At 38.2% G+C, this 11,508-nt stretch overlaps 1 protein-coding gene across 1 annotated transcript in view; it reads left to right on the forward strand.

Moving 5' to 3' along the window:
* PTAR1 (protein prenyltransferase alpha subunit repeat containing 1) overlaps positions 1–9,298 on the forward strand; it is a 40,928-nt gene extending 31,630 nt beyond the window's left edge. Inside the window, exons 6-7 of the mRNA XM_036262060.1 lie at positions 5,134–5,435; positions 8,380–9,298. Of these exons, the coding sequence (XP_036117953.1) occupies positions 5,134–5,435; positions 8,380–8,722 (645 nt within the window). The 3' untranslated portion in view covers positions 8,723–9,298. The remainder of the gene's footprint in view (positions 1–5,133; positions 5,436–8,379) is intronic.
* Positions 9,299–11,508: the final 2,210 nt, after the last annotated feature.

Genomic DNA, 11,508 nt, shown 5'->3' on the forward strand with positions numbered 1-11,508 from the left:
AAACCGTGACTCTTTGGTCCGCAGGCCAACACTCTAACCCCTGAGCCAAACTGGCCAGGGCTAGGGTACTTTTCTAAAAGCTTTCCAGGTTTGAGACAATTTTAAAAAGTCAAAATGCTTTCAGATTAATGGAGAAACTATTCTCTAATTTTTGCTCACTACCCCTTCTTTATACAATTTTCGTAGGTTCCCTCTCTTTGTTTCCTAGAAATTCCTCCAAGAGAAATCAGAGAGTTTTCACTTCTGGGATATTGTAAGCCCAGAATTTTAGAGGAGTAGCCCTTCCTCTCTGGTTCATAATACTTTATGTATCAGAAGGGGAGGACACCTAATGGGGTGGAAAGAGCTAAGACAGAATTACCTTGACCTGGGTTCAGATTCTGGCCCAACTAGCTGTATGTGGAAAGGACAGCTTTAAGGTTTTCATCTATAAAATGGGGGCTTATGCTCCAACCAATGTGGCTCAGTTGGTTGGCCATTGCCCCAGGAACCAAGAGGTCAGCAGTTCGATTTCTGGTCAGGGCACATGCCTGGGTTGTAGGCTCCATCCCCAGTATGGGGCATGCAAGAGCAGCCGATCGATGTTGCATTCTCACATTGGTGTTTATCTCTCTCTCTTTCTTCCTGTCTCTCAAAAAAAAAAGTCAATAAAACATTTTTTTTAAATGAAAATATTAAAAAACAAAATGGGGCCTTTACTTTCTGCCTCAATGGATTATTGTGAGTATTATGTAAGTGAATGTGTAGAAAGTACCGGGCACCTAATAGTAGATGATTGCTAAATTTTAGTTCCTTTCTCTGTTCCCCAGAGTAGAAATTTTAGGTTAAACTGACTACCAGAATGCTAGGTCAACGCACCACAATTTGTTCATGAAATAGTACTGACCCCTTGTCGTTCCCAGACACTGTCCTGCACACTGAGTGTGGTGTAAGATAAAGAGCTTGCTCCTGGCAAGGTGAGGAAGCAGACCCCAACATTACACAGCAGTGTTACTTTTGCAGGGACCTGAGGAAACTCAAGGTACAGGGGAGCACAGTAATGACTCCATCCAGGCGGCGCTCACTGGGAGTCTGCAGGACTGGTCACTGCTGTGTTATCTGCTGTGCTGAGGGGGCTATTGAGTGTTTAGAGCCAGCCAGTCGGAGCAGCTCCACAGCTTGCAGTGTGTGCAGCTTGAGGAGAGTTAAGGAAAAGGAGGAAGGCCAAGTCCAGGTGAGCTGAGAAGTCTGGAAGTGTTCCTGCCTTGATACGAACCTTTTACGGTGGCTTTCCCACAAGATCAGGAGCTTGGGGCCAAAGTGAAATTCTTAGTTACTTGAGAGACCATCTGATGTTGAAGATGGGAACTCATTAGTGGTGTGTTGACTCAGCTGCCTGGGTCCACTCCTGGGTCACAGTCCATAGGCTTACATATCAGCTCACCCTGCCCTTGGGGAGACTGCTGTTCCTGTGAGCACTGACACTGTAGTGTCTCTCTCTCTGGTGAAGAGTGCTGAATTTGCAAATCCCTATCTGCTCTTGTAAGCCGTTGAACCCAGCTAAATCATCGCCTGCTATGCTTGGTCTTAGAGAAAGTCATCACAAAAGTACCAGTAGCCTAGAGCAACTTAAAAATACATGTAAGCCCTGGCTGGTTTGGCTCAGTGGTTAAAAATACATGTAAAATGATCTGGCTTTTTTGTTTTGTTTTGTTTGTGTGTTTGGTTGGTTGGTTTTGGTTGGTTGGTTTTTTGTTGTTGTTGATATTGTTTTTGGTGGAGATGCCGAGGATCCAAGCTTTTTTTTTTTAACTTAGAAAGTTGAAAATTACGTTTTAAAGTGTTGGTATCTTAGCATTGATTAGGTTATGAAAACAAGCATTGAGGAAATTGTTATAATCTTATTGAAGGTCAACATGGTAGCATTTACCAGACTTTACCAAAAAAAAAAGTAAGTTATCTCCAATCCAGCAGTTCTGTTTCTAGGAACTCATCCTAAAGATGTAATGGGAGATGCAGCTTGGTGTAGCAATTAGAGATGCCACTCAGTGGCCATGCAGGCCTCATTTGAATCCTGACTCAGCCACCAATTTGTGGTGTGGCCTTGGGGAAGTTTCTTAGCCTCTCCAACCTGTAGTTTCCTCATCTGTAAAATGGGAATGAGGATAAGTCCTACAACATCAAGTGATGTAAACTAAATGGGAGAATCCACATAAAGTGGCAATCACAAGTGCTTGTACTAAGCAGTCAGTAAACACTATTTATATTAAATATGGAAGATTGATATATGAAATTACTGTTTATAATTGTGAAAAACTAGAAACAGTCTAACCCACCAATAATGAGGGTTTAATTACATTACAGTCTATCACACATCAAAATATTTTGTTGCTAGTAAAAATTGTATTTTGGAAGATTATTTAAAGAAAATTGTTCATTATAGTTTAAGGAAATAAAACTAAATATGAGATGACCCTAAAATTTCTGAATATATTATTACCATTGAATGTGACTTTAAAGTGTTTAGAACAGTGTCTGGCGCATGTAAGTGCTCAACAGATGTTTATATCCCCACGCAGTGCTGCTGTGGATGCATTCTGTGTTTGCTACAATAAGCATATGTTAGTTTTCTGTTGAAAAGTAGTTAGAGAATAAAAAATGTTCATCAGTGCTGTAGAGTGGAATTTAAAATTTTCTTTTTCATGTTCCCTGTGATGTTTGTGTGTCTAAGTGAACATATAGTTAAGTAAATTTTATTTTATTTTTTTTATCCTCACCTGAGGACATTTTTGCATTTATCTTCAGGTAGAGCGGGAGGGAGAAAAGGAGGGGGAGAGAGAGAGAGAAACATTGATGTGAGAGAGAGAGAGACATCGACTGGTTGCACCCATACAACCCCAACCAGGGCCAGGGACAAATTGCAATGAGGTACATGCCCTTAGTGGGAACCGAACCCAGGACTCTCTGGTCCATGGGCTGATGCTCTAACCAGTGAGCGAACCAGCCAGGGTTAGTTAAGTAAATTTTAAAATAGTCTTTTTTATAGTGAGATGGGAGGAACGACTCAGAGTTGAGCAGAGATTATTACACCTAGCCAATTAAAAGTTTATGTGGTATGTTACTCAAGAAAGCACATAGGGTCATTTCTCCAAAAAGGATATACAAATGTCCAATAAAGACATGGAAAGACATTCAATATCATGAGCCATTAAGGAAATGCAAATCAAAACTACAGTGTGATACTATTTCACACCAACTAGGATGAATAAAATTTAAAAGACAGTGTTGGGAAGGATGTGGAGGAATTGAAACCCTTCCTTATACATGGCTGGTTGGAACGTGAAGTGGTATACCCACTGTGGAAAAGACTGGCATTTGGAATCTGCTGTATTATAGCCTATATGTCCTGCAGCTTAATTCTTAAACAATGTAATAACCTTAAGATTAGCTTTTTGTTTTGTTTTTTGTTTTTTGTTTTTTTTTCCAACTAGAAGTTTATCTGGTGCTATTTTGCTCACCCTTTAAATCAAGCAGTCTTATCTTTCATATATCTGTGAATCACCAGAGGTAGCCTCTAGAATAAATGTATGTGGCTGTGAATAAACCCTTTAGAATTTAAAGGAAATGTGTAAAACATTTCACTTCATTCATTAAATTGTTCATTCAGTCAATCAGTCATAAAATACTTAACATGTCCACTCAGATGCCAGTCAGTATAGAGACAAATAAATGTCCTAATTGTAGAGTTTGGTGGGGATAAAAAGGTGCACAGAAAATTCCATAATATATGTGGCAGAACACACAAGAGCTCTGGAGGTTCCTAAGAGGGAAAGATTTCTTCTAGGGAGGAAACGGGACTGTGAGAAGTGAGAGGGATCTTGGTACAGGAGAAGGCTTTTGCCTGGGACCCTTAGAAACAGGTAAAAGAACCTTTTGACATTTTGTTATCTGTACTGTTCACTGTTGACAGGTATATCTTTTTTCCTTAGCTGGTCTGGAAATTTTCTGGTGGAATGTGGTGGACCCTCGCTGTACCTTTCACTATCAGTACCCATTTGCGTTTGCTACCTGTCCAAGACACTGCCAAATAATTTAATTTTTCATAAATGCTGCTTTTCTTTTTATCACTCCATTTGAAATTGTTTAGTTTACAGGATTGATAATACAAAGATTTAAACAATTCACTACTGAATTTTGTCTCGTCTACCTTTAAAAAAACATATATCATTGATGTTAAGTGAGTTGAGATGAATAGTAAAAGTAATGAGCTCTTGAAATTTCCTGTTATTCATGCATCATGTTTTTGTTCTAAGCCTTAAGAATTAAGTAGTGAACAAAACAAACATGGTATTTGCCCTCATGGCACTTACAGTGAAGAAAAAAATAATTACATTAAGTCTGTTGTTATAATAAGTTAAATATAGTACAGGTTTATTAAATATAAAATAAAGTTTGCTTCAAAGTAACCTCTGAATTTATACTTTCTCTTCAATATCAGCATTACTTATAACTGAACACCCTAATACTCATTATTATTTTAGAAGTTGGATTTTCTATTGGTGTGTGCCAATCAGAATGTGACTGATCAAGGTACAGGGAAAGAATGACAAACAAATACTTAAATTCTGTTGTGTATGTGTATGTGTGTGTGTGTGTGTGTGTGTGTATATATAATAATCTTCCTATTACTTTATAAGGGAATGGAGAAACAAGCATTAACTGAGCTTCCACTAAGCAAAGACACTGTGTTAGACAATGTATACAAAATGTTGGTAGAGCCCTGGCCGGTTTTGCTCAGCGGTTAGAGCGTCAGCCTGCGGTTCAGAGAGACCCGGGTTCGGTTCCCGCTAAAGGCACGTACCTCGGTTGCAGTTTGTCCCCGGCCCTGGTTGGTCGTGCGGGTGGCAGCCACTCGATGTGTCCCTTCACATCGATGTTTCTCTCTCTCTCTCTCTTCCTCTCTCTCCCTCCCACTCTATCTGAACAAAAAATGGAAAAATGTCCTCGGGTGAGGATAAAAAAAAAAAATGTTGGTAGGAATGGTGTAGTCAAAAAAAAACACGGAACGAGTTGAAAGAGAAATCCAAGGCACTAATGGAAAAAGAAAAAACTTTGGCAATTTATTGTCTCACTTCTCTTTTTTCTTCTTACAAGATTCTTCTTGATGAACTGTCTTCTACTAAACACTGGGCATCCATGCACGTTTCAGACCACAGTGGATTTCACTACCGCCAGTTCTTGCTAAAGTCTTTAATTAGCCAAACTGTGAAAGACAGTTCTGTGTTGGAGCAAAACCCTCTGAGAAGTGAGCCAGCCCTGCTTCTTCCAGAAGATGAAGATGCAGCTTCAACAGAGGAACCAAGGATAAATATTCCACATCTTCTAGAAGAAGAAGTTGAATTCAGCACTGATCTTATTGATTCCTACCCAGGACATGAAACCCTTTGGTGTCACAGGTAAGAAAAGGGAAAATTCATTTCCTGCTTGAAGCTGTGCATGTCCTTATGAGAACTACAGAGACTCTTGGCTGCTGGGGTGAATATGGTAATCTGATTGTGGAGCTTTGCCTGAGTGATTTGGAGGAATTTGTGTTACATATTCTCCTCCTCATGATCATCATCAATAAAGTTCCTTGCACAGATGTTTGCCTACAGCTTCGGATGGTGATATTCATCCTTGACTGTACAACAGAATAATATATTACTTCCAAACTAAAAATGAAAGTTTCTGGACTCCTTCATTGGAGATACTGATATTTAGCATATCTGGGATGGAGCCCTGCCATCTGAGTTTTGGTTGTTTTTTTTTTATCCTCACCTGAGGATATTCTTCCATTGATTTTTAGAAAGTGTAGAAGGGAGGGAGGGAGAGAAAAACTTCCATGTGAGAGAGACACATCAATTAGTTGCCTCCTGCACAACGCCAACCAGGGCCAGGGATCAAACCTACAGCCCAGGTATGTGCCCTTGACCAAGAATTGAACTTGCGACTCTGCGGTCTGCAGGCCAATGTTCTAACTACTGAGCCAAACCACCCATCTGTTTGTATTTATTTATTTATTTACTTATTTAATCAGTCCTCACCTGAGGACATTTTTGCATTATCTTCAGATAGAGCTGAAGGGAGAGAGGGAAGAAGAAAGAGACAGAAACATCAATGTGAGCGACACATCGAATGGTTGCCACCCACACAACCCCAACCAGGGCCGAGGACAAACTGCAACCGAGGTACGTGTCCTTAGCGGAAACTGAACCCGGGACTCTCTGGTCCACAGGTCAACACTCTAACTGCTGAGCCAAACCTGCTAGGGCTGCCATCTGTTTTTTTAAAAAAATAAAGAAAATGGCCATGGCCAGTTTGGCTCAGCGGTTAGAGTGTCAGCCCACGGACCAAAGAGTCGCGGGTTCAATTTTGGTCAAAGGCACGTACCTCAGTTGCAGTTCAGTTCCCAGCCCTGGTCCGGGTCATGTGGGAGGCAGACAGTCAATGCGTCTCTCTCACATCAATGTTTCTGTCTGTCTCCCCCCCACCCCCACGTCTGAAAATAAATGGAAAAATATCCTCTGCTGAGGATTTAAAAATCATAATAATTAAGAAAATGATTCTAACAGATAAATTAGATGTACAGTCAGACCAATCATTAGACCCTGAGAATAGAGGAATAGTTCAGCTTTATCATTCTTCAGACCATTATGAACTCTGTTTGTTACTTTTTTAAAGTACAGTGTACTTTGGGAGTGTTAACAGAATTTTAGGAAGTTCTGAGAGAGAGTCAGCAACTTTATAAATTGAGTTCTGAGCACATTTGTCAGTAAAGTAACTTGCATGTTGGAATGAAATCCAGGTATAGGAACTCCTGATTCATTTCAGATCATCTAGTTGGAGATGTCTTCATCTTTATAAATGCAGACTCTATTTCAGGTTATAGGATTCTGTTTGTAGACAAAAGACTTGCCTGTGCTAGGTAGGAGATAGGAATGTTTGTATATTAACTTAATTGAGATTTGCCCTCTTTTTCCAGTCTAAATATAGTTAGAAGATGGAAGACAATACTCCCTCTTTGGCACCTTCATAAATACAGAATATTTTCTCCCTTAAAACAAGACACTCTTATTCCACATTTGCAAAAGAAAAAATAAATAGATCTTGACTTATATGTCATTTTGGTGTTAACAGATTTTTGTTGCTATTTTATATTTAGCCACATTAATAGCAAGGCTCAGAGAATTTTTAAAATATATTTGTGTTTGAAAGACAGCTACATTAATGGAGCAGAAACTTTCTTTGTTCGTAAAGATTAATTGGACTTTGAGGTGGGGTGTGGGGAGAAGAGATAGTTGGGATGGCCTGTGCATTATACATGCCAGTTTTCTTTCTTTTTTTTTGGTACGTGCCCCTAGCGGGAACCGTACCTGGGACTCTCTGGTCTGCAGGCTGATGCTCCAGCTGCTGAGCCAAACCGGCCAGGGCTATGCCAGTTTTCTAGTACAGATGCATTGCTCTTATGCAGTTTATCTGTCCTTTAAGTTGTATCGTCTGTATGATGGGTATATGTTCCCTATCTACTCCGGGATATATTGGGAAAATGGATAGTGTTATCTTTTTCAGGGATTAGAGTTGCTATTAGGAATGATAAGATACAACAACCTAGAACCTATGTAGTTTACCTTATTATGTACAGTAGATGTGCACCCTATTGAGTCACATTTTTGGAGATTGGGCACATAGATCTTTATTTTTAACAAATAACTCCCCGTGATTCTAAGGGCAGGAGACCTGCTCTCCTCAAAGGAAGATTAGGAACTGTCTTTAACATACTTCGCTGAGCCCAGCACATCCCTAATGCATGTAGATTCTTTATGAGGCTGTAGTAATGTATTTAGGGGAAAGTTCACATGGTTTCTAGATAATAAGACCAACTGCAGCAGATTGTTCTTATTAAAGGAAGTATTGGATAGAGGCCATGGACTAAGCTCTGGAAGAGCTATTTAATCCCTTTTTTGCAGAATCACTTGTCTTTTGGGATATCAGCAAGGTTAATTTTTGGTTTTGTATTTTAATTTATAGCAGCGATTGGGCTAAGATCTAATTTTGGTTTCATATTGTAGTTTACAAAGTATAACAACTTTAAGTGATTGTCATCATCTCAGTCAATGCTATTTAAAAACCTTTCTCACAAACAAACCAGTAATCTGGCCTTGTAAGGCTGTCCAGATACCCAGAGCCTTCATAATTGTTTTTTCTCCATCTTCCAGAAAACTCTGAGTTATAAGTGGAACGGTGAACTGAGTACTGTTATGTTTTGAAATGATCAACTTGTTTTTTGGTTTTCCTTGAAAAGTTTGACCTTGCAATGTGATCTTTCTTTTCTCTATTCCCTCTCTCCCTTCTTTTTCACAGGCGGCATGTTTTCTACCTTCAGCATCACTTAAGTGGTAGGTTTTTTCACAGAGTGACCCAGTTGTCACCTGCCGACAGCCCTGGAGGAAATTCAGGTGACTTGCACCACATCCCAGCAGGCCCTCACATGGCTCAGGCAATGGAAGTGGATGGGTTGAGTGACTCTAGCAAGCAAGGCTATTCCCAGGAAACAAAACGCCTAAAGCGGACCCCGGCTCCAGATTCCCTAGGTCTGGAAATGGAACATAGGTTCATCGATCAAGTATTGTCCACCTGCCGAAATGTCGAGCAGGCCAGGTTTGCCAATGCATATAGGAAATGGCTGGATACATTAAGTCAATGAAAGAGGTGGACTGTTCCTGCAAGGTTCCCCTTTTAGTGCAATATTGCTTTCTTTTCTTATTTACCTAGCTGCATGAACTATTTGCTATTATTAGCTAACCATATATTCTTCATCTTTAGGTTAAAAGTCCTGAAAAGATCTTTCATTTTATTTATTTTGTTAAGAACTGGCATTCCTTTGGGTATAAAATAATTGTGTAGTTCCTTCCAGCTAAACAGTGAGTCTTAATTTTCTTCTTTGTAACTTCTCATCCTTTATATTTCTGTATTTCTGTATTTCTAAAAGAAGCCTGTGTTTCTAGGCTTCTTCTCATTTGGTCCTGGTTGGTTCACACACACCTCTGCCCACTTCAGTGCAATTGCTGGATAGACTGATTTTTTTAAATTAAAAATTTATGTTGTAGTTAGGCTTAAAATAATACAAATATAAAATTACTGAATATAATTGTTGTTTTGAGAATCAAATGGCCAGATAGATGGATATGTGAAAATTTAAACCATTTCTTTCTCTAGCATGTTCTACTCAAGTTATAGACCAAGATAACCAAAGTCAGAAGTATTGGAATTTATATGAAAAATGTGCTTCCAATGTAATCCATTTTTAAAATGGTTATTTTAAAGATAATAATAATTTTAAGAGTTTATGTAATTGCAGTACTGAAAAATTATTTTTATTACTAGTTTTGATAGATTGTTTTTACCTCAAATTTGGTATATGCCAAAAACATTCAAGTCAGCGCTTATAAAAATCAATTTTTTTTAAAAACCTGAAATGACATTTTTAGTTACTACTACTTATTTTCCTTTCAATTCACCATAAAAAAAATTGGAGAAATATGCATAGAAATGTATCCATAAAAATCTTTGTTTTTAAAATTTTAAGTTATTTTAAGTTATTACTGGAAAAACTACAAAATTTTTATGAAGCGATTGTTAAAATTGTACTGGCAAAAGCTAGGAAGAAAGAATAATTCTGAAGGTTAGTTCTTCAATCTTTATTTTTAAAAATTAAACAATTAAAAAACTTTGATACTAAACTTATCAGGGATGAGGTACCAAAGTGTCCACCTTATAGCTGTATCTTACCTTTTCAATATCAAGGGCTCAGTTTTTCAGGTTGGTGAGGTAGGGGTGGGGAAAAGGCCAGGTAATATCTATTTTCTATTATATATTTCTGCTTTCATAAATGGTCTGCATTTCCTATTTCCACATTTTTCCAATCCATTTCATATTTTTGTTTCTTTCACCTCTTTTTTTTCTTATCTGTATTATTTTAGGGATGTTTTCTGAAGATATTCTCCTCTCTATTTCCAATTAATTTTCATACTCCATTAAGCACACAAGCATATGTAATATGAATATGAACTGCTCCTCTAAAAGTTCCCCTAATGATGGAAGCTGTAATAGTGGCAGAAACATGTGTGACTACCATGCTTTGCCTGTTCTCCTTTTTACTTGCTGGGTTACCCATAGTGGGAAGAGACAGATGTAGGGAAAGGCAGACCTCTGCTATCTCACTGTTATGGAAACCCTGGACTGGAATGAGGCACATTGCCGTAAGGGTTTATAATAAGTCATTTATGTGGGCATCATGATTTTGTTGAGTGGCAAAATGTTGAGACTTAAGAACACCAGAAAATTGTCTAGGCTGACTCCTATAGACAGAAGTTGCTCTTCTGTCTTGGGGCAGAATTGTCCTTTTGTAGCTTTTACAGTATTTTAGTGAGAAAATAATTGCCATTATGAACATAATTCCACAGCCCTTTGTGTACAAGGCATATTTTGAATCAAATACCTCAAGGTCTACCTAGACCCCTATGGATAAAACCATTAGTTTGTGATCGTCACCTGCGGGGGGAGGGGAGTTGGAATTAAACAGAGATGACATGGGAGATTCAGCCCATTCTACTAATACATGTTGCCAAATTCTGACCTCACTCAGTATTATCTTTTTTCCAGGCATCATATAGGGCTTATTAATGCTTGTTAAGGCTCTTAACTCACCCCTTTCTGAAGCCATGCAGTCCTTTAATATCTTGGTCTCTCTCTTGTCTTCCTAATAAAGTTTTAAGTAGGGAGTGAAAATACAAATATCCAAAAGGTACTGTTTGTATGTGACTTTTCTGTGCTACTTTATTTCTAAATATTTTATTTTTAAGTGTTTATTTGCAGAAAAACCTAGTATTGTCCTATATGGTTGTATTTTTTCCTAACTGGTTGACACCTAAACTCAGTAGCTGTAGCATGGTAATATCTCTCTGACTGAATGAGCTCATTCAGTGTGTCTGTTTTCAGGGACTTGTTAGTCTTTGTATAAATATGTCATTGTTAGAAGATGTTTAGGTTGACACACATTTCATCTGACTACATCCTGTGGATCATGCATACTACTGACATGCAAAAAGCAATAAGATTGTCAATATCTTCACAACCACCACCTCACAGTTCTTTTAGTATACCTGTTTTGGTAATATGGTGTTCCCAAATTCTATTTGCAGGTTGTGAAGATTTGTTAAATGTTTATTAAATTAATGAATAATTAACTGTTTGAACAGGGGAAAGATTGATCATGAGTGATAGATAAAGTGAGTTATGATAGAGAAATTGATGGATTCGAGCAATGGATTATGAATGAATGATGTATTCTAGCTTCATGATACTTCAGTGGAGCTATTGCATATCAAATAAGTTAATTTAGATTTTTATATATATAACTGCCTTGTTTAAGCTTGTTAAATTCCATCCAAGAAGTATAGCTCTGTAACTATCAATTAACTGTACTTTAAT

This window comes from Molossus molossus, unplaced genomic scaffold (genome assembly GCF_014108415.1).
Source record: "Molossus molossus isolate mMolMol1 unplaced genomic scaffold, mMolMol1.p scaffold_m16_p_14, whole genome shotgun sequence".
Lineage (NCBI taxonomy): Eukaryota > Metazoa > Chordata > Mammalia > Chiroptera > Molossidae > Molossus > Molossus molossus.